This window comes from Taurulus bubalis, assembly GCF_910589615.1.
Source record: "Taurulus bubalis genome assembly, chromosome: 2".
Lineage (NCBI taxonomy): Eukaryota > Metazoa > Chordata > Actinopteri > Perciformes > Cottidae > Taurulus > Taurulus bubalis.
The window spans coordinates 13994838-14019584 of NC_136590.1; the positions used below are offsets into that span (position 1 = coordinate 13994838).

A 24747-nucleotide genomic window follows, 5' to 3' on the forward strand; every position below is an offset into this window, starting at 1 on the left:
AGTTGTTTTCTCTCAGTCAATGGTAGAAACCACATCAGTCACATCGCATTTCGCTCACTGTTTTCGCTTTGACCCAGAGGCAAGACACGTTGGGCATTTTGACAGTAAATTGGACACAGGAGATCAGTCTTCACCCATAATGACTCTTCTGCCAAGAGCAAAGCAACTGGTCCATTAGTAATGGAGAGAGGTAGCAACGTGAAGCAGGCTCTGCCGTCTATTCATTTCTTTCATTAGTCCCTTGTTTACATTTTCTAGAACAGACAAAAGAGAACTAGGAGAGGAGGAAGGAAGGAAGGAAGGAAGGAAGGCAAAACACTGTGTGTAAAGCTGCTGATATATGTGTGTCCAATGAAAGATATGTCTTAAAGATAAAGATACAACTTCAACTCTATTGCCCAATTTTTCCTCTTTTCCGCATATATTTGTCCATCTGCAGGTTTCCTATGTTAATGATTTGTTAAAGTTACTACAGTTAATCTCTGGAGGAACAAATCGCCCCGTTGTTTAAGACAACGTTGAACGTACTTAAATAAGCAAAAACAAGCAACGGTACTGAGCGAAATGCTAAGTATCGAAGTATTGGACAAATGTGAGTTTTTGCCCGATGATGGCGCTAGATGTAAGATTAAGCTATTACAAGTCATCTTGAAAACATGAATGTGTGTACCATATGCCATGGCAATCCATCCAATAGTTGAAGCAACATTTTACAATGCACAAAATTTACCGAGCTTCCAATATCTCAATAGTTCCATCTAACAGTTGAGATATTTTAGTTTGGACCAAAGTGGTGGACAGATTGACCAAGCCGCATAGCACCATTGTCATCATGGCTAAAAATAAAGCTTATCTCTGAGGACAGTTGAAACGTGTGCCACCTGAAGTGCACATTAAGACCTAAACTCACAAGTGTATTCCTCAGAGTTCAGAGGCTATATCACAGCCCGAGGCTGTTGAGAGACAGTCTGTGAAAAGAGAGACGGTTGTCAGCTGCATCACAGGATGAATCTCTGTTCTCATCTTCGGCTAGGTGTTTATAGAAGAAAAGGTCAACCGCTTCTGCAGTTTAATCTCATGTGTGACACTTGCAGTTATCCACCATCGCCGTGGCTATTAGGACATGAAACTGGATGTTTTTCTGGGAACGACCTGGTTTTTAAGAGGGTTATACTGTGAATGCACTCAGCTCTGTTTGAGTAATTGCTAAATGGACTGAGATTGACAATCTGTATTTGAGGGGAAATTAGTAGCAGGAAAACCGATCATTATTGCTGAGCGAAACTCTTGCTTCTACACTTTTTTAGGAATTTGGAAAAACAGGCTTGTTTTCAGGCTGTCCTTGTTTTTTGAGTTTATTTACTGAGATTTTCAAACGGTTTTCAAACAGGATTTTTCATCCCAATTAAAACATGAAAATCCCAAACATTGATGTTTCAAGGTCTAACCTGAACAACATCAAACAATGCAGAACTAAGTGAGCAGCCCAGGGATCTGTTTGCAAAAGGCACACAGCTGATTGACAGTGAGTAGGACTGGCTCAAAAAAGACATTTAAATGTGCCTCAAGCCAAATCATCCTCTGGCTGCATGTTGAGCGTGTTACCTTGTCTTTAGCCGCCTGAGAGGACAGGACAGGAGCAGAGGGCAGCATGGGAGATCAGTGGGGCATGTGGCTGTGGTCAAGCACGAACCCTGAGTCGTGCGGAGGCTCACAGCTGCTGCCTCTCAGAGGTAGGAGCACAAAAGGCCTTTGAGTGTCACTGTGCGACTGATGCACCGGACCTCCCTACCCACCCCATCCCCCCTCCTCACAAACATTCACACACAATAATCTCCCGGAGACCATATAACTTTATCACCCCACCTCCAGGGCACTACACTGCAGTTTCTGGTTCACATTTACAGCATCATTGCAGCTGCGGGGAGCACCGTCTCCCAACCACTCATCACATTTCAGAACTCTTAATTCAGTTCTGCAAAGGAAATGAGTGCAAAGCATCCTGCACTGTTGAATGGGGGAGGGGGGGACTTGCTTTTGTCTTTGTGGGAGCCGAGTAATGTGATTAAGATCCATGCTGCACATTCTGCCCGTGGAGCTGACTGGAAGAAGTGCCAGTACACAGGCGCTCCCTTCGCTCTGCTTTGCTGCCGCTGATAACGCCTATGGGGCCATGCGGGGTGGGTTGTCAGAGGAAATGTGCTTCCAGTCCGTCTGTCTGTCCTGTTTAAATGTTTAATCACCAAACCTGGACCACAGACCGATCTGGATAATGATCAACTTTTGTGTTGACTCGCTGAAGGCTATACAGTGGGCACGCTCAGATTGAGTAGGCTACAATATTCATAGTCTCTTATATAAGCATCTCCATGATAAAAATCAAGAAGCAAGTGTTAGTTACAGAGATACATACAGAGGCACTTTCTATTTGCAGAGTTTTCTTCTTCGGCAAAGAGTGATGAGCCAAGAACACTGCAAATGGCCGCATTCTATTTTAGTTTTTGCTGTAATAGCTATATTTATCACTCTCTTCCCACAAGATAGATGAGGAACCTCAATACCTTAAGAACAAAACCTCCTGTGCCATGTTCGAATCAACTGTACATTTGCTATACTGTGCATTAATTCAGCGTTACCCCCCAACAACATGCACCTGTCAGTCGACACAGACACTCTCGTTTAAACCAGTGGTGCTAAAAAAACTGGCTGCAGGGAGACAAGAACAAAGTGCAAAGCAGTTGCCTTTGAATGATGGATGAAAAAGGCCATCAGCAAAATAGTTTGTGCTGATTTGATGCCCATTAGTGGGCCTGTGTGTGTGCGTGCTGTCCATGATTGGATGATTACATTTGATTTTGTGTGTATGGAAGGGGGGTTGAAGAGAGACAATGGGTACGATCATTAGTGTGATCCACTTCATTTCCTGCAAAAGGTCCATTTTGTACAGCTTGCTTAATAGTTCTATTGTTTGCTCAATCACTGAGACAGAAGCTCACCTGCACAGTCCCTCATCTCAGATTTTTTATTTGTTGTCAGTTGGTACATTTAGTGTGCAGCTGTATTTTCCCTCCTGGGATCAGTTTGTCCTATTTCACACTTGGCACTTCTGAAAGTCAGCATAACTTTTCTGTTTGCAGTTTTCTTTTTTTTCAGCTTTATAAATTCGACTGAAATAAGTACTGTAGAGCAACCACTGTGCAAACCAAAATGTGTTAAAAAGCAACCTCTTTCCTCACAGCATTACTGACTGTATCAAATGATGGAACATTTATAAATATGTATACCTCAGAGTGGTCACAGATGATCTATGGCATGCCTTACCAGCATGTATATACCATGGCGCTGTCAGCTCTCTCCATTTGTTTCCATTTGTGTGTCCTTCTACCTGGTCATATTGATTTTCCCATTGCTGTCTGCCAGTAAGTGCTGTCTGAGACCAGCCATATCTGAAAGCTGGCCAGAGTGATCTAGAGGGACAGCAGGGAGTCCAATACATTTACTGAAAGCACTTCCCATGTTGATGCCTTCCCTGAATTGATTGTATGGAAATGAAGGTCTGTTAAAGCCTTCCTGATTTAACCACCCTTTGGGACACAATGTGCAGACAAGAATATTCGGATGTGTGCCAACTAATACGAAAATACTTGAGAGCATTGTCATAAACACATTCAGGCATAACATTTATATCGTCTGGCATCGCTTTTTGTTCCTTGTCATTTGTATTTTTTTGTTTATCATTGTCACATTTTCATTGTCACACCTATAAATAAAACATAATAACAATGATAAAATACCCCCCTAAAAACCATAAATCAAATAAATATTCCTACATTCATCTGCACCATTATCTATTGTCGAGTGCAGTATCGTTCCAGATGAAAACCTGAGTAGTGTTTGTTCCTCTTCATTTAGTTTGCCCCACAGTGTCAAGGCGAGCCTGTCTCTTTCCCCATCTGGGCCGGGACGGGTGGGCATTGGCGGGGGCTCCCCTACATCCAAGATGGGCTACTGCGGAGGGGTGCCTGTGGAGGACATGCAGGCCCTGGCCATCACCTCTCTGTCGGCAGCAGATGTAGCCAAACAATATGAGCACATCCGTGAGCTGGGGAAGGGCACGTACGGCAAGGTGGACCTGGTGGCACACCGGACACAGGGTGAGTTGGTTAGGATCTTCACCCTTTCTCCCTTGTATTAGTGCGTCTTGAGTGTTGACCATCTAATAAAGCATGAATACAAAAAATACATTTTGGACAGCAGATTGTTCAGATCTTCACGTTGTGTCAGCTTTTCTCACAGCTGAAGATAACCAGCTAAGGCAGATCAGCATGTTCTAAAGTCTCCAGGCACAGTTCTGAGACATTAATCTCGGCAGTTAAAAGGGTTTGTTAAGGATTATTTTAGGACTACTGTTTAATCCTTGGTTGTAAGAAATCCAAGGTTATAGAAAGCAGGATAACAAAGCATTGTGAAATATTGCAGGGTGAAGCTGAGATTTAAAATGCTGCATGTACTCCAAAGAGCCTGTGTATTTCTGCAGCTGTGATCCTGAACAGCTGGTTGTATGTGTGTAATGGAGATAAATTGAATTCACTGCACATGTTTAAATGAATGAATGTAGCAGCTGTCATTAAAACAGGGTTTGGTAGTTGGAAACCTCTCCACTCCCTTTGAGTGTCAGGTGACACTTCCAAATTCACTTTAGGTGCTTTGGATAACACTTGTAGTGTTTTAGATAATACAAATGTTGGCAATAGTTATTTGATATATAGGTTTGATACCCCAGAGCTTAATTTTGTCTGTCTACATTTTTGTATCTGATTTCTTTTTTTAGGTACCAAAATGGCGCTCAAGTTTGTCACCAAGAACAAGACGAAGCTCAAGAGTTTCCTGCGGGAGTACAGTCTAACAGGCTCACTTAGCTGCAGCCCTTTCATTATCAAAGTCCTGGACGTACTCTTTGAGACAGAGGACAGCTATGTGTTTGGACAAGAATATGCCCCGGCCGGGGACCTTTTCGACATCATCCCCCCACAGGTAAAGCAATCATTCTTCCTTCCACCAATCCCCGTCCTCACTCGACCAAAGCTGCTCCAATCAGCCCCCATGTTCAAACAAGGCAGTTTTAACAAGTTCTCCTGGGATTGGAGTCTGGTCTTTGTCCCGGTTTTCTCTCTATGCAGAACTCTCACTTTAGTGCTATTCCATTTGATGCGATGGGTGCTTGACTTCAAGGTTCTTCTAAAGACTCATTAAAAATGGTTGCAGCGGAATTAAAAACGTAGGCTCTTTTGTTTCAGTTTTCTTTTTCTTTTCAGCTTGTTATTTCAACCTACCACTCAATACAACCATCACCTACTCTTTTCATCTGTACTGTAACCTACTCACCAATAAGCTTTTTTTCTATTATCACCTCTCATAGCCTCACCTCCTACATATACTGTATATATTAGACTGTGGTAATCCAAATCTAAATTTGTCTGCCTTTGTTTCTTCCAACTCCTTTCCTCCTCTCTCTTCTTCTCAGGTGGGTCTGCCTGAAGAAATGGTCAAACGCTGCATGCAGCAACTGGGCCTGGCTCTGGACTTTATGCACAGTAAAAACCTGGTGCATCGGGATGTCAAGCCTGAGAATGTGCTCCTATTTGACCGTGAGTGCCGCCGCATCAAACTGGCTGACTTTGGTATGACCAGACGCGTGGGATGCCGCGTGAAACGAGTGAGTGGCACCATCCCCTATACAGCGCCAGAGGTGTGCCGCGCTAGCCGTGCCGAGGGTTTCCTTGTGACCACCAGTCTGGATGTTTGGGCATTTGGCGTTCTGATCTTCTGTATGCTGACAGGCAATTTCCCCTGGGAGGCAGCGCTGGCGGCCGATGCCTTCTATGAGGAGTTTCGACGCTGGCAGAAAGCAGGGTGTCCTGTGGGGACCTACCCGTCTCAGTGGCGCCGCTTCACTGATGACGCCTTGCGCATGTTTCAGCGGCTGCTCGCTCCCGAGCCGGAAAAACGCTGCGGAGTCAAGGACGTCTTCTGCTTTGTCAAGTATGAGCTGGTCAGCGAGCTCAGACGCAGAGCATCTTGCCGAGCCAAGAGAGGCGAGAGGTCAAGCTCGGGAGTGTGCACTGGCAGTTGCACTTCCTCCGCGTCCTCCACTTCGTCACGCTCCTCGCACAGACACCCTGAGCCCTCCACACCTCCAGGAACATCCTGCCTGCGCCCGGCACCACTCAAACGCAGTGTCCTGTCTGACCCGCTATCTCCCAGAGAGGACTCTGGACAACACCAGTCTCCAGGCCGAGACAAGAACAAAAGCCAGATGGTGATGGCAACCGCCATCGAAATCTGTGTGTGACCACGCTAGCGTTAGCAGTGGAGAGTAGATGGCTTTTCACAGTAATAACAAGCTGTGAAGAGGCGTTAATGACTACCACAGAGACTCCACTGAAAAATAGGTAGCCTACTTTAACTATGAAAGAGAAGCTCAGGATCACATCCACAGCTGTGGAAATGGACGCCATCAATTAGCTGCACACACTTGGACAGCTTATCACTGGCACATGTCGTTTCGGTTTTGATTTGTGATCAAAGACTGCTTCCAAAGCTGAGAAGCTGTTTCAGAGTCCCATGGTGTTGCTCCTCTCAGCAGCTCATCCTGCCATCCAGACATTCGTGTTTTCTGCCCATACACTGTGGTGGTGCTAACAATTCTATAATTAGATACTTCGTTAAAAAAGAATTCACTCAGTGTCTCCTTTACTTGAGTTTCTGTTATGTCTCTTCACTAGTGTTTATTTATCTCAGAGTATAAGCTCCAGGGAGACAAAACATGTTTTGATCTGGTGATGCCGATCAGTGTGAGGCCGGTGATCCGAGGCCAATCTACGCAACCTGCCGTTTCGCAGACTTCCTGCCAACTTCCAATGCATAAAATTTGTCTTTCTCAAGAGAAAGTGTTTTAAAGAGAAAAATAAGAATATAAACCTTTATGTAGCAGTTTATATGAGATGTCTTCTTCGTGTAGGTGACTTCGAGACAGATTCTCAGAGATAGGCATCACCTCAGGACACTTCAGTGGGTCACTTCCTGTTTTATTATTAATGGAAATCCAATCTGTCACTTTTGAATTGCTCTCAATGAGATTAATTTCCAGTGTAACAAAATAGAATACAGGGATTGTACATTTCATCGGTGAAAAAAGATGGTAAACATCGAACAAAGAAGAGGAGTAGAAATGTCTTTTTTTGTTTCTTTTCTACCTGCCTCGTGTGCTTGTGTGTGTGTGTTTCAAATCCTAAAGCACAACATTTTTGTAAAAGGAGAACTCTTAGTGAAAACTACGACTCTATATTGTAAATAATTTTATATTTCTAGGAGTCCACCATATTATCAGGTAGTTCAACTATGTAGCGGTACTAATTTTCTATGACGGGGAAAGGGGTTTTAGGGTTTTACAGTTTCTGTCGGGGCAATGCATTGTATGTAGCAACAAATTATGACATGTACAGTATATCAAAACAAATTAAATATATAGTTATATGATCAAGAGCCTTTCACAATGTATATCATCGCAGCATCAGCATTTTCTTTTATTCTTTTGTGGTTTATTATCTGAATTGAATTTTTCTTGACCCAGGTATAACACACAAATGAATGAATAAACACCATTCATGTCTGCATTTTCCTGTCACTATAATTTTATCATGAGCAACAACCATTTCCTGTGTAAAAATGTATCGTGCTTCCTGACTGTTAATAAGTAGAGCCCATTCTTCTTATTCCATCCAGTCTTTATTCAAACAGGAAGACGCTGCTTTGCAGGTCAACAATATATCCCTTGAATAGCGGAGCCCAGGTGTTTGTTGTCTGTAGGGATGACCTCTGTGTCAGCTATAGATGTTCTGCGAGCTGATGATAGACCCTGACCAGCTTCAGCTTCCAATAGAGATACTGCTAATTACGAAAAACAGATTATGTTCGATGTGAATGCTTCAATGCGTGCTCTTTACTATTATTTTTCTTGCTTGAATTGCGTTACTGCTATATCCGTGTGTGTGTGTGTGTGTGTGTGTGTGTGTGTGTGTGTGTGTGTGTGTGTGTGTGTGTGAATGTGTGCTTGTCTTATTTCTCCACTCCTCCCATGACAGCCCATTAGCTCTGTCGCCATAGTGACAGTGCCAGTGCTCCCCTGGTCCTCTTCTTGACAATCAAGTCTAATTGAGCTCAAATGAAACAACTGGTCACCAACGCCCTCCCCCAGTCACCCGAGCTCCTCATGACAGTTTCTTAGCTTATTATACTGGATGACACATTTCGGCAGTTACACATTTTCCTGTATTTCTTTACATATTTTATTTTATTTTAAGACCTGGGTTTTTATCCACTCTCATCCGGCACAATCTAAGCTGTTGACGGTCCTTATCATTTTCTTTGTCTCTTTCCATTCTTACTCTTGATTCTGCAAAGGTATCTGATTGAGGCTGAATACTTGTCAAAGGGATGTATTGTATGCTCAGGTGTTGGCTGTCTCATGGGATCTGTCCAAAGGTAATCCATCAGTATATTGTGGTGGAATATGAATCGGCCCTGCTCTACATGTTGCTCTTTAGTTTGTGTGACAACCTAGAATCTACATAGTAGAAAAAGACAGGGATTAGATGGACAGTGTGTTAAAGGTTACATCAAGTGAAGCAACTCAACGTAATGCAACTCAAAGCAACCCGAGTAAACATAGCGCAAATCAACGTAACTTGATGCAACTTAAAGTATTTTAATGTAACATGGCGTAACATTACATCATATGACGAGACATCATAACGAGATATCGTAACGCGATGTGCTTTGCTGTTTCTCATGGACTGTTATGACAGGAATTGTCGAGTTTAATGATGAGGTGTCAAATTATATCAAGTTTTGCTGAAGAGCTAGAGCAGCCTTCCGTTTACCCAGTTTATTCAGATCTAATGATCAATGAACAGTTTTCTGCCAGCGAGTGTTGTTGTAGAATATAATGTAAATACTCTATGTACTGTGTCTTTAACAAAATAAAAAAGGATTACACAAAATATTCATATGTTGAAATTAATTCATACACCACATCTGATGAGTCCAGGGTATTTTTGTGGGTATTTAGAAATACTGAGGTGATATTTTCTTCTCCCAGTGTAGGCAAAGCTCATTCAGCCCAGCTTTGTATGGTCCCCAGACTCCATATTAGATGAAGGTCAGCTTGAATCACATGTGATTTCCCGAGGCTTTGGTCTGGTTCGGCCAGCGAACCCCCAGACTATTTGAATATGCTGACTTCCTTCTGAAAGCCCAATTAACACATCTGTAGATAGGAGTTATCTGCAACCCTCAAAGAGCAAATGAGTTCAAGGGCGGTTAGAATATGGCACCGAAGACAGGAACAGCGATCAGCCCACCACCCTGTTGTGTGAGAATGGAACAGTTTGCTCAAGTTGTTATCAGACTGATTTACGACAGTGGTGGTAAACAATGGTGTATCTGCCACTGAGAAAAACTAATCAGTTCAGACAATGTAAGAGAAAGGAAAGGTCAACCATGACACACAGGGCTTGTGTAGCGAGTGGAAGCTTGTCCTTTGTGATAGTCTGTTCTCTGCCCTTAAAGGGCTGCAGCAGTCTAGTGTCAGTGTAAGAATCCTAATTGTGTTAGCTCAAACGTACATCTGAGAAGATGGAACATGCTGAAAGGCCTTTAGTGGAGGCTACAGTTGTTTTTAAAGGGTGAGGTCACTAAATCACCAAAAATAAATTTATCCCTTGGGACATCTGCTATTTTCTGGTGAAAGCATACTCAATAGCAACTTTTCTTTCCAGAAACAATGTCTTATTTCTCAGGATAATTTAGAGAAATATTGTTAAATTACTATATATACCAACAGGGTTAAGATGGGAAAAAAAAAAAAATTCTCCTCCATAGGGGCGGAACTGACCTTGTAAAGGTTAATTTAGCTGCAGCTTTCAAAAGACCATCAGCTAAACCAAATTGGTTCCCAGCACTGGAAGAATCTGGACGTTAAGCCTTTATTAGGTGACCCAAGAGCATGGACAGCTAAGAAAGTGATCTAATTACAAGTGAAGATAAGGAAGATGTTTAAACAGAGGCATGCAATTACTGAACATTTCTGTCTTGCTGGTGAACAAAAAGATGCAGCTGCTGTGTGCTTCACATACACCATCTAATGTGATCGGCTGCAATGGAAATTCAGCTGTGTCAGTGGGCAACATGTATCGGCGAAGCATTCTTCTGGAAGCTTAATGCATAGTAAACAAAGAAAGATATTTTTACGTTTTCTAAGCTTCATTCTGCAGAGTAATGCTATTTTTCTGCTAATTTTATCACCACAGGGAACATACAGTATTAAACCTTCTTTGTCGCCTCAGCTTCCTGCCTCTGCACCTCCAGATGAATCACTCTGAAACCATTGAATGCTCTATGAACTATTCTTCGGTCCCTGGTGTATTTTGCAAAACAGCTGCAGGCATGATGCTGGAAATGCAGCCAATGATTTGAAAGGAACTCGCATAGGGAAGGTGATCTCAGCAGGGCGAGACTGTGAAGGGCTGTTCCCCGCTCCCTCAGATCTAGAACCACGCATAATGCGAAATAGTGTCAGATCTCAGCTGGAGAGCTGAGAAAGAGAAAAGAAAAAGCGAGTCGATGAATGGCAGAGCAGGAAGTTACGTGGGACAAACGTGTTTGTTTCTGTCTGTTAGAGAGAGAGTCACACAAGGACATAGAACAGTGGACTCATTAGAAAATAACCGTGTGTACACTGAATGTGCTCTTATTTTAGGTTGCTGAAAACTTGCATTCCATCAGAAACCTTTTTTGTGTGTGTGCTGCCTGAGGTATGACACTCAATTTTGTCGGTGCCATACATAAACTCTCAGACAGTGTGTGGTCATCTGCCAGCATTGCTATAGCAACTGAGAAAATCTCATAGAAGAGCTCTGAAAATCTTGTTTTAGAAACTGGCACTGTATTCCTATTTGCACTTACTGGGTATTTGATTGTCTATTTCTGTTGTGCAGAAACATTTTGTCCTTTACGTTAGAGTGGGTGTTCTGTCTCCAGCATGGATGGCTCATTAAGTTGGAGGGTGCCGGTTTGGCTGTATTTTCACCATATTTTCCCTCAAAACCCTACCTCTGCACAGGCAAGCATCGAACAATATACAGTGATGTATGTGCATATTCCAAAGTGCAACAAAAATTAATCCTCCAACAATGTTTAATTTAATATATACAATGATTTAAACATCTAAATTACATTTGAAATTGGCCTTGAGTGAGTGATACACAATGCATCTAATGACCCTTTGACCTTCCCTCTAGCACCACTTTGACTGACAGATTAGCATCAAATTTGCTGTGGACATTCGTGGTCCATAGAGTGTGAATCATAGTCCTTTAGTGCCACAATAAAATATGTAAAGAAAATTATAAATTGTAGTAGAAGATTTCCATACATTTTACGAATAACATGCATGCTCTCCCAAAGCTTAAACCTTTGCATCTTCAATCATCATCTATGAACTTTCCTCTTGTGCCACCCTCAGGCCAAACATTTTATTAAACATAAAAAATGTAACATATAATATATCATTTTATTAGCATAGTGTTTTTTAGCATTTCAGATGCACTCTGGACGCTTACTGCTGTGTGTTTAAAGGGATCTTAGAATAAGCACATCCCCAATATAAAAACATAAAATAAATCGTAGTAGCAGGTGTTTATGTGAGCCCAGAGACAAAACATTGCAAGATATAAAGGTCATTTTCAGAGGCTGGTACGCTTAGTTAAAATGTCACGTTCTATGCTTCAATGTATTACTGCTTGAATTCAGAAGTAACATTTGTATTCTGTCAATAATGAAGAATACTTTTGGAGATTGTTGTGGCTCCAAATTCATTCATATTCATACAATCACCACTCAGGACAGAAATGATCCCTGCATTTTGAAAACCTGACTGTGTACTGTCGACTGCCATAAGACCTGCGCGTGCCACCCACCAACATCTGTCATCCCCCATGCTTCTTCATCTTAAAAGACCGATCCACCACCTTATTATGTATCACCAATCTGGGATGTGAGGCATAATGATACTTCTCTACCAGCAAAGTATCATGGCAGGTTGTGAAATTGTCACAAAATGCAGTCTTTAGCTTTTGTTTACATGAATTGTCTATTTTGTTGTTGTTGCGCAGCACAAAAACAATGCAAATGAAAAGTCAATAGGATCCTTTTTTTAGAGGTGGACACAAATTAAGCGCATGCAGCTATTGACGTAGTATTACTTATTGATAGACGTGTGTGGGTGTATCTGTCCACCAAACACAGGTATTTCAACCACAAGTCCAATTTTCGACAGTGTGTCTTGAAATGTTGTTGTGAAGTTGTGAAGTGAATAAACTTCAAATAAATGGCATTCTTGTTTTCGTCAAAAATAATTATCAAGTTGTTATAATCCTTGCCTGTCAATCTGATGATACTGGTCTAGTTAAACTGGATTTGGGAACAGGATGCAATAAAGCAAATGCAAAAAGAGGAAGGATATTTACATACTAATAAGTCCTAAAATAATACATGTATTAATACATTATATTTTATTGAACATTGTAAGTGTGTGTGTGTGTGTGTGTGTGTGTGTGTGTGTGTGTGTGTGTGTGTGTGTGTGTGTGTGTGTGTGTGTGAGAGAGAGAGAGAGAGAGAGAGAGAGAAATATTAATAAATATTCCACTTGAGAAAAAGTAAATGATGCTGCTTGTGGCAGAAACGCGCGATGGCCCACTGAGGCAGAATTAGGATGATGTACTTGCCTCTTAGATGGATTTCTCATTAAATTATTATTGAATGAAGAAGTTATTGCTGTTTAGTCTGGGAGACTGACATCAAAACAACTCACTGCTGCACACCGCTAACTAGCTAATGTTAGCTAATACGCATTACTGTCAGTTACACAGCAATTTCTATGTAAAGTTATACTGAACTGCTTAAGATAATTAATTTGATATTTCTTCTTTGAGAAAATGGCATGGTCTTAGTTAAAAGCTAAAGACATAAATGTCTTGATGGGAACCACGCTGCTTCTGTCCAGTAAATATTAAACTACTAGCGGCCTGATGGTTTAGTTTATCTTACCTTAATTTATCTTAGCTTGGTTTAGATTCATTTAGTTTTGGGGGGTTTTGGACTGTGCCAGAACAGCTATTTAGCTAGTTAGTCGTTTTGCTAAGCTAAGACTGAATGCTAGCTGTAGCTTCCAATTTAGGCTACCCTATTTTTATGAGAATGATATCAATCTCCTTGAAATATTTATTTCAACATTTTTAGCTTGTATGCTGGAAATATGGATGCTGGAGAGAACGCAAACTCCATAGCTCATCTTGGAGGTCAGTATATGTGTCATTGAGACAGACATGCAGAAATACAACATAATAACGAATCACAACCCAAAACTATTTTTCTTCTTTTTTCCTGTTAACAGCACAACGCCCTTTTAGATTGTGGTAGACAATAGCATCATCAGCATGTCATTGCCGCCTTGTAAATTGCAAAGACCCCTGGGATTCTGCTCTATCGCTTCTCATAATCAGTGTCGTTACTTTCAATTATCTGCTAATGAGTTTCGGTAACAAGTGGGGAAACAAGAGCTGCAGCTGTGACAGAAGAATTACAGCTCCTGGCTTGGCAGAGATGATTCATGTCCACCACCATTCCCTCTTAGCAGGAAAGCAAACCGCCATCTCCGGCTGGGCACAGGGAATGATTTCCTGCATTGTCTTGACTGGACGATTTAAATGGCTTCTTATTTGGCTAAGACAAGCAAAGGTTAATCCCTTCCCCTGATTACAAACAGACCTGAGCAAGATTTACCTTCTGTAAGGAAGTCAATACTTGAGCTGCCCACCTCAATGTGACATTTAACGACAAACCATAGGAAACACTTTCCATCAATGCTTTTGTTGGCAGCCCTGTTCAGTGTCTCCCCTCCAGTCAGTCTCTCAATTAGTGTGAGGGGTATTAAAGACACCTGTTGGGATATGGATGTTGTATTATTGAGAAAATAGCCTGTTGGCCAGGATCGTCCCCCTTTGCGAGGTCCCCTCAATGCATGCTGTGGTTAAAGAGCACTGAAAAGCTGTGAGGCAGTAAATGCACCATGTGGAGAAAGACAACAGTGGTTTACTCTCCCACTACACGTTCAGACTTGAAGGCCTTTTTATTATCAAAGCACTGGAAGTCTTAGTCTAAAACAATAATATTTAACCGCAAAAGATTTCTAAAACAGTATGATTACACCAAAGGTGTTCACAATCCTAAGTGGCCTCATTTTAATGACTTTGACCTTGAGCAAGTATGAAACATGTTTATTTATTTTTTTAAATATAGAAGCAACCTATTTCATGGAGAGGGAGAAACCTGACTTGATTCTGAAAGCATTTCCCCTCATAATTCAGGTTGAATCTATAGGTTAACACACAAGCCATCTTCTAGACCTCAGGGTTTGTGTTGTCTGAAGGGCCGACAGTGAATCAAAGGACGAGGCTACAGTGATCGGGATGAACAAAGGAAGTCAGCCTTCACTAAGCGAACACATTTATCCGTCTGGACTTTTTTTCTCGCTCCGTGTCACATAACTGCTACAGTATATCCTGTCCCTGCAGGTTTTTTTTTAACATTAGTGGCTGGTTGATGAAGCCTGCTGCCCTGCTGCACTGACAGCTAATGAAGAATCCTCTGCGTTGACGTCACACACTAGACTTACTCACCTCAAGACCCACCGCACCACCATCAGCCGTGGACGAGTGCGCACCAGAGACGCTCTCTATGAATACGGCCTCCATACACTCTCCGGTCTGCAATGGATGATTCAGCCAGCGGTGACCCAGCGCTGCATGCTGTTACTGGCAGTGATAAAAATGAATGAATGAAATGAAATGAATTTCATATATTTGAATTTGTCATGCTCATATCAAGTGCTTGAATAAAAAAATGTCTTTAATGATTTTACGAGGCAGAGCTTGTAATTAAAAAGCAGCAGCCTGAAGTCCACTTATTTCAGATTCACTTTTCTCAATTTAAGTTCAAGCTCCTACGATACATACACTTAGGGGTGATATTGTAGTAACTGAGTACATTCACTCAAGTACTGTACATTATTACGATTTTTAGGTTATTGAGAGTATTTCTGCTCAAGTAACTATTTTATTTATTTTACAGAATTTCTCAATTTCTTCAGAATAAATTGCTATAAAGTTCATATTCTCAAGAATATTTCAAATATTTAGCAATTAACCAACTAGTAAGTTACAATAGCTGACAAACACTCGTTACATATAGCTTCGTAATTTCTGTCCTCAATAGGAAAACGTCCAGTTAATTACAATATACATTGATTAATATATCAATGGACAGAAGGTGATGTGAACATACTTTCATACAATACTTACTTTCAACGTACTTTCTATACAATTAACATATGTAGAAGAAAGTTTCCAATAAAAATGTAATTTGTGAATATTCACTTATGCTCAAATGGGTGGTTCAGGTAAATACATGTATCTGGAAATCAAGAACTGCACATGAAGCCAATGCAACTAAGTTCTAAATAAAATAACACAAATGTGCTTCACCCCTGGATACAGTACCCTGTATAACGTGGAGGCAGATTCATATGTAGCTGAAAATAGAAAATAATGGGAATGTGTTTTTGTGTTGCAGATCGAGGAATGAGAATGAACTGTGAATGAACTGAAAAAGTGAATCACACTCACTACCAAGAGCCTCATGCGGCTCTGAACCTCTTGTCACAACCTGAGGTTCCAGTGTTGTTTCTGCAAAGACAAAGTTTGATTGGACCTGACAACACACGCTGCTGGTTTCCAAGAGGTGATTAAAACAAGTCCCATGCAGTCTGAAGTGGTTGCTTTGCATCTGGCGTAAACACGCCCGCCCATGTTGCCAGGGTAATCTCAATTTATCACCACGGTGGGTAACAGGATATGACTGGATGCTTGTGGTTTGTCATTAAACGGCAGCAGGGAGAAGCTTTTATGAAGCAAACAGCAATCCCTCCCGAGACAGCCATCCAATCCTCATAAAATACATAACACATCATGAAAAAAGATGAGATGCATTGGAAAAGCGGCAGCTTGAAGGATTTGTTATTTGACTGTGGCGCTGACATCCTGCGTCTTTTGTGATAATGAAAGAAGGAAAACAACTTCACTCTTTTCAAAGCAGGAGAAGAAAGACACAATAGCTCTGCAGTATATCTCATTAACTGCATTTACAGTAAAAGTATGAGGTGGCGACAACCTCATTAATTATCTCATTGTATATAATGTGATTTCGACAGCTCTGCTGGCTCTTCATCTTTAACACATCATTAAAGCGAGATGAGGGTCCGCTCCACTGATATATTGCTTGGCTGATGAGGTCACCAAACAGTTGAGGGTCAAACTGATATCAGAGCAGAGACGTTAAAAGCAGTATTTGTCAAAACTTGAAATGTTTTTGGGGTAAGCAGAGAAACTCACGGCTTTTCACCAGGAGACTTTAAAAAAAGGAAAATGCTCCTTACCCCTCTCATATCTGTTATATTCAGGCCGAGAAGGAAGACAATTTCTTGTCCTCTTCTTGATTGTTATTAAGCCCGCTCTCAGTCTTTGCGCTTGATTCAGAGTGACATAAATAATTACATTTGTTTATCGAGTGAAATAATACTTAACAGCTAATTGCTTCTCTTATACTAACAGATTCTGAAAGAATATATCGCTGTCTGAGCAGTGGACTGTTATAAAAATTAAAAAGAGGGGTGAGGAAATCTATAAATTAATAAATCAAATAAATTAAACTACCTGCCTGTCTACCTGCATTTACTCTGCACGTGTACTCATTGAGTGAACCGGAGACTCCCACAAGCTGCTATCTTGACAGCTGTAAGTGCCAACAACAGCCTGATTTATTGTCTATGTTCACAATGATCATTTTGGGACCGTGGCTTTGGAGGGAGGCCTGAAGGGAAGGACTGTCAGTGATGCCGATTTAGCTATACGTTCTCGCTAGATTGAGTGATTTTGGGATTAAGCGCTGCTAGCTACTTTCATTGGATAAGAGTTGGCAACACTGGGTTGGGTTTTTTCTAGTTTACGTTTACTGGTATCTCAAGATTACTAACTGTAGCTTTGAGTCCTAAATCTTAAAGCTTGGCTTCAGCACAAAAGGAAGAAGAAAAAGCAGCATGAAGGGAATTACAGTTGTTGCTGTTCATTGAACACTATCAATGTCTGCGTTCTTTATGGATTTTCCTTTTTTTTCTTTCTTTCCATATGGATCGAGAAAATGTTCCTACTTTTTAAGCTAGATAAACCATTAAAAAAATGTTTAATTACAGTATGTAGTGAAAAAACATCACGAAGCTGACTCAACTGCTCTGATACATTTATCTTTTTGGAAATACATGTTTTTTTACAGAACAACGACGGAATGCAGGTTTATTGAAAAAATTAAAAAAACAGAACAACTGTACTTGTTTGATTATGTGTCAATATGTTATGACTAATTTGAGTTCAGGGAAAAGAACACTGAAGTTGCAGCGCTGTGACTCAGTTTTCACCCTGAGATATATCAGCACATCAGAACCCCAAGAGGAGGAGGAGATATTAATATTCTTCATCTTTAGTGGTATTTTAACAATTTAAACTCAGGCACTAAGGGTCTACATCTTTCTTCTTTCCTCTTCCATTAATCATTTTTCAACCCTCCATATTTGTCTTGTAACTAATAGTATATATATATAATTGTATTGGTGCTTTTACTAAAGTGAAAAATCTGAATATTTTCCACCCCTGTTAATGGGTTTAACCTCATCTGAAATGAGTATTTCAACCTCAATATTCAACATTTTAAACCTTTGATCAGCTTCTCGGTGTATACAGTAGGGAGTATATATGGAGTCATAACCTCTGTCAAACATTCTGAACTATTCAAGGTCCGACTGGGTTTAAAACATTGTCTTCTCATATATAAATAAATATGTGAATTGTGTGGCAATGTTACTTATAACAGTGTCTTAAGTTCTTAAATAACAGCTTGTGAGATGTGACATTGTCCTTAAAATTATGTATTATATATTATTATGTAATTCCAGCTATACTTTTCCTGTAATATTGAAGGATAATGAGAATTTTGGCCTTCACCTATTGATTACGTAAGTATCACTGGGCTGAATTCACTTGACGGTCACATCAGAAAAATCATCTCCATCCACAACAAACTGAACCTAAAAATAAACTCAGTCAACACAATCAAAATGAAACCATTAACAGCACCCGTTTAAGTATAAATGACCCCGTAATGTCCTCTATATCGGGATCAGGTGTTCAAGATATAATCACAATATGTTCTGGTGTTCTAGTTTAAGCTTGTTGCGCAACACACTCAGTAGTTGATTACATTTTGCCACCTTACGTAAGCGTTTCTTGAAAGCTGGGTTGCCGATGTGGCAGGCAACGGGAAAAGGGTTTAAAGTACTTTTGGCCTGTCTGACTGAACCGGCTTGGCAAGGTTGGCCCAAATCAAAACAGATGTAGGAGAACAATTTAGGAAGTTAAAAGCAGCCTTGACTGTAAATGTTCCTCATTTGAAAACAATTTGGACAGGGTGCGTTTCAGGCAAGTGAACTCCGAGATACAAAGTGTAGTTTTGGAGTAAAAGAGATGAACATGCTGGTGACTAGCCCCCCAACCCCAACCCACACACACACACACACACACACACACACACACACACACACACACACACACACACACAACCGCCAATAAACAGCTTTAAAGTTGAGGTTGCCTAGCAGCGAACAAAATGAAGCTGACAAGGTTCCTATCTCGGCTCTTCTCTGTGCAGCTGAGAGCATCTCTGATTTGGATAAATTACTGCGATGAATGTAGTCAGAATTCGACAGTGAGCCTATTCCTTGGTCTTCTGCACTTATATGATGGCTTCCACGGTTTATTTATTTGATTTTTCTTGTCGAGTGGAGAAGGAAAAAAAAGTTAGCTAATTAGCTGGGGTTATTTAAGAGTCTGCATAAAACACATTTTCCGCCCTTTTTTGATTAATGTATGTTTTTTATTTAATGCAATTACTCAGTCAGTGAAATCATGCTCACGATTACAAACCAACACTAAGCCAAGTGAATTTAATTAGCATTTTGCATTACTTTTCTTCTTGTATAAATATGGGGTTTCAAAGAGGAAGAAGTAAGCAGCACAAATGTTTTTGCATCCTCAACAACCCCTTCTTCATACATTTTTTCTCATCTCCTTCATTTGTATGCATGATGGTTTTATTCCCAGCTGTCACTCTAAAATGCTGTAACACACAGTACAGTATACTGTATATTGATGAGTATTGTGAGGCATGGATAGCTTTTGTACTTGACTGATTAGCCGGGACAGTTGGCACACTTCAGAAATATGATAATTGTGTTTTTATGCCGTCCTGATGAGTGTGCTACACTCGAGCAGCGCTGCACTTTGTACCGTGCTTCAATCATCATCATCATCATCATCATCATCATCATCATCATCATCATCATCATCAGCTAAATCTTTTAAACAAGGGAGCTTTCACATCACCAAGAGAACATAACGCACATGTAAGTATTTCAGGCAGTAGCTCATTTTCAGGTTCCGGTTAATTTCAGGATTAAGAAATTCAGGGTGGTTCTGTATCTCAGCTGTTTCTGCTGAATATAAGGAGGATGTTATACAGTGTACGTCGCATTATAGTGAAGATAACAGGTCACAGAAGTAGGTGGAGGGAGATGCAGCTCTAGCTTAGTGCAAGGAATTATGCTTTCTCTCACATAAAACAAAATGGTGCAACGTGGTGAGAGATTGCGTTGTACAATTAACAATGTATACACGTTGGATATTTTATAGGCCATAGATTCCAACGCTTTAGACTCTGGTTGTTTAAATGTGACTATTTTTAGGACAATAACATTTATGTTTTCAGTTTATTCCTTGTTATGTGGAGAAGTCAGCATCTATATATGCATGTTGGGCATTACCCAACTGTTCTCACACATTATTATCAGCTACACTGGATATACATGTACAGTATATCCTATTTTGTGCCTCCGCTGAGGCTATCAGTGTGTTGTACCTGTTTTGTTTTCATTCACACTGGTTGAGCTTTAAATGCCGTTTCCAATGAAAAGATTGAAATGTAATTGACCACAGATTACCTATCGTGGAAATCGATTTAGCAGCAGATTATCTTGGGCATGCTGCGCTCTCTCTAACAAGGAGGTGTCACGTGTAACCAATTAGACATTGTAGGGCTGTTTAAAATGGCTATACTTGTCTATATTTAAAACAACAAGGTATCAAAGGACAACCACAAGGTGTTGGTCATCTGAACCTTCAGAGAAATATCACCTGAACCTGCAGCTCCTCTTGGCTTCACTGAGCTTTATAGAGAATTTCAGCGTATTGTTTCCCTGTTCAACTCACAACTTTACTATTTTGGTTTACTCTCACTGTTTTTAGTGGAAAATTCAATGTCAACTGCTCAGACAAACACTGTTAGAGACTAGCTGGTAAACATAGTGGAGCATTGAGCAGCTAAACAGACAGTTATTTCAGTCTTGGTGGAGACAAAAACTAGAGCTAAAAAAGGGGTAATCATATCATCAGGTGGCCATAAACACAACTTCAAATGAATGACAAAGGTACTCCATAACAACTGGATGCTTAATTAAGCAAACGTTTACTAGAAGTTCACCATATCAACTTAAAACATGATTATTTGTCAGTGTTGTGTTTGCAAATGGCCCATCAAAAAATTGTTTTTGCAGGTTTAAAAAGGGTAGCAATTCTAAATAAGAACACAAAATACACAGAACTTTACATTTTTATATATTTTGACAAATGAAATCCTGTCTGCTGAGCTATTCGGCTCCTATGATGCAGCTGTAGTCAAGTGTAGCTCTGCTGATGCATAAGCTTGTAGCTGTTATAATATGCACAGTGTTTTGACAATGTGCAACTAAACACTCTTGGGTAATGGTTAAATAATTTGTTGAGTTTATTTTGGTTTCAGGTGAGTTTATTTTCAAACTCCACTCTGGAGGGATGTGAAGATGAAAACAAGGTGGCGGTATGAATCCAAAGTGGATCCCCCTCCAGCCTCTTTCTCAACATCACTTCAATTTGAAACACTTGCTTGGTGTAGTAAATTGGCATTTGCTTCGCGCAAACAATCATTCATCAATCTGTCCCCTCTCACATGCCCCCTCTTCATCTGTCTCCCTCAGTCACCTCCCTTTCCACTCCCATTTTCTTGTCTCCTTCCATTTCTCTCCCTTCTCCCTGTCTTCTTGCTCGGCCCCCCGTTTCCCTTTTGCAACTTCCCCCCTCTGTCTGTTCTTCTTCTGCGGAATACACCACCTACTCTCATGCATACATCTGCGTCATTCTATGCAACTACGTCAGATCTACTTAAGCATCCTGGGGGGGGGAGAATGTTTTTTTGTTATGCCCCCTCATCCACAAAAGCGAGTATGTGAAAGTGTGGGGGGAAGAAATGGGGATGGATGAGGCTAATGTAATAGGGGAAATAAAGAGAGAGGAAGTCAGGGGGAAGGATGGATGGCAGCGAGAAAATGGGCGAGAAGGAAATGTAAAGGAGGGGGGGATAAATGGGGTGCAGAGACGAGTGCTAGGAGGATGGCGCTGCTTGAACATGTGCGCTGTGTGCGCACTCTGGAGATATTATATGATATGCTGGTATTCGTAGTGTGTCTGATAATTCTCAGTTTTACGTTTTTGCACGACACGTGGAAAATTTTTCTGGTGTTCTCAAAGTAATTACAAGGATTGTAAATGGATCAGGCTTTAAAATTCTGACACAACATTTTTGTATCGGTGTGTAAGAGAGATGGGTGAATATATTTACCACTGGTATTCTAGTAAAATGTGCTATTTGTATACCTACAATAATTCAAATCTGCATGAACAACTATCAACTACCAAAGTTTTGGGCATGTTCAGGCCCCATGCTCGATTGAGTCTGTGTTTTTTTCGTTAGGTTTTCTTCTTTTTTTTTGTTTTGTATGTTCGGTTGTTTATAATTAATCTAATCAAACCAAATATTAAAATTGAAAGCAAAGTCTATAAATGGTCAAGTGACAGCTTGAAGGAAGATTTACGTTATCCAAAATGTAATGGTCCTTATTGCGCTCTCTGCAGCTTACATTTTCATGCCACATCTTCTTTTGGGGGGGGGGGGGGTTGAATTCATGTCTCTCCAGCCGTGCCATAACGATGGGTTCCTCACAGTCATAGTCCATTGAAGCTCTTACATCAGCGTCAGAGAGGCCCCAGTCTGGATTGCTAAAGATGAATCACGTCTAAACTGGCAGTTATTAAAAGAAGACCAAAAATACTCTACCCTGAACACTTGCCAGGAAATGTATGCAGGGTATCGGAAATTCAGATAACCGAGAAAAGGACTTAGGGAGGTGAATTCGTCAGTAAACAGAAACGTTTGTTCTCTTCTGCTTTACAGTGTTCTGGTTTGTTTAGTTGCATACACCAAATGTATTCTCTTTATCTTGTGCTTTTGTTCTTGTTCATTTCCTCTTCAGTCTGTGGTCTTTATGGCATGCTCTTTATTGAAAAAACTGTGGTGGCTTACAGGGAAAGTGCCATCTGTCCTTGGCAGACTTGATCCTGGCGCTGATTATGACGAGCTGCTATAAATATAATCAGGACATATGGGATGGAAACACATACGTCTGTAGAGATTATTTATAAAGAGGCTGACGTAATTGTGTTATGGGTCCTTACAAGTGTCAATATTGACAGCCCATTTGTAGGATCCACATGCAAATGCAGCTTGCGTTGCATTTAAAAAATAATTGATTTAATTCATTTTGCAAGCTTAAGTAACAGAAGAGGATGATTAAGAGATAATCACGAGGGTGAGCGGGCTACAGACACTTCCTCTGCCTCTCCATTGAGCACTAAACCCCCCCTCCCAGCACACACACACACACAGTCCCCAACACAACACTCCTTCCTCAGTATCATCAGATCTTCATCTGCAGCTCTGTGTTATTCTTCTGGACGATTGATTTCCCTGATGCACTGAGCAGTCTCCTCCCTCAGTGCAGTAATGTGTGTCTGCATCTGCATGTCGGAGCAGCAAGCCGAGACCAGATGTGTGCTTTCCCTCTGTCCCTCTTCGCTGTCGCTGTCTGACCCATTTTCCTCAGCAGGCTGAGAGGACAGTAGTGAGCCCGCAATGTGAAGAGGAGTTGATGAAGCAAAGTGAGGATCCACAGTGAGAATGTAAATGATTTAGAGGGGACAGTTGATGTATTAAATACAATAACCCTTCTGTTTCGGTTAATAATTGTAGTTGTTTCACAGATATTCAGTGTAGCTTCAATGTTAACTTATGCAGGTCATGGTCAAGTCTGTGTAAGGAATTTCTTCACAAGTCTTCTGGATCAATATGACAGTACCAACCCTTGGCTATTGAGCTGCAGTGGACAGCAACTAGACTCCTCACTGTTAGCAATTTTTGATTTAGTCATCACTCTGAACTTCCTCAATGGGTACAAGCTCAATATTGCACCTAAAGGATGGACGAGGGTTGTCTTCTTTTAGTGCAAACAGTGGGGAGTTCACCTTGAACACGCCTGGAGGCCACATGCTCCAGGTGGACTGGGACCATTTGAGATCTCCCAGGGGGAGCAACACGATGTTGCTGGGGAAAAGGACGTCTGGGTGGCTCTGAACACCCTGTTGCCATGGCAACCCTGTACCGGATAAGTGGTGAAGAAATGGATGGATGGATGGATTAGTAGAAGTAGAAAGTTTGAGTGCCCAAGAATTTTGCTCTGACTGGAATAATGTTTGGGCTGAAGACTAAAGACATGTAAATCACTGCACGGAAATGGACAGATGTCAAAAAAAAATTGAAATTAGATCAATCAATGTGAAAAAATGCACATCACTGGCCTTGGCATACAAAAGAACATATATGTCTTTTCTCAGGACACCACGAATCATGCACTTTAGCACTTAGACAAACAGACAGCAAGCAGCTGCGTTCATTGAGGAACAGCACCACCATGCAGCACCACATGTTAGAATAGACTCGTATATGAAGGGTTTGTTTGACAAAACATGAACAACATAGCAACAAGTTTGCTGAATATATTTTAAGAAAAAGAAAAAAAAGATATTACATATGCAGAGACAACTTTTACTGAAGGCAATGATAAACATAGAAAGTCAGGATGTTAGTTTATCTCTATCTCTTGAGATAAACGTCAGCATAGAAACAACAGCATAATGATGCTCGTCACAGCAATAAAAGGGGTGAACAGAATAAAGTGAACAACAAATATGGTTAGAAGATCAGTGCAACTAATGGATAAGCCTTGTGCGGCTGACAGGGAAGAAATGAGCTCCTGTCCTTCTCACACTCTAATGAGGAACTGGTGGTGAACTAAACAACCCTCTACATGATTGAATTTGTACAACTCATTAAGCAGCAGTGATTGAATATGCAGACTTATAAACGGTTAGGCCCGTGTGACTGTGACCTTGCAGACTGGGAACACACGCATGGAAAAGCACCCTTTAACATTCTTAAATCACCTGTGATCATTTCTCAGCACAGCCAGCGGCAACTGAC

At 40.9% G+C, this 24747-nt stretch overlaps 1 protein-coding gene across 1 annotated transcript in view; it reads left to right on the top strand.

The window, feature by feature from the left end:
• sbk1 (SH3 domain binding kinase 1) overlaps positions 1-6352 on the top strand; it is a gene marked incomplete at both ends in the record, with an annotated part of 9300 nt that extends 2948 nt beyond the window's left edge. Inside the window, 3 exons of the mRNA XM_079213951.1 lie at positions 3913-4154; positions 4832-5034; positions 5525-6352. Coding sequence (XP_079070077.1) covers positions 3913-4154; positions 4832-5034; positions 5525-6352 — 1273 coding nt within the window. The remainder of the gene's footprint in view (positions 1-3912; positions 4155-4831; positions 5035-5524) is intronic.
• Between the last annotated feature and the right edge of the window lie 18395 nt (positions 6353-24747).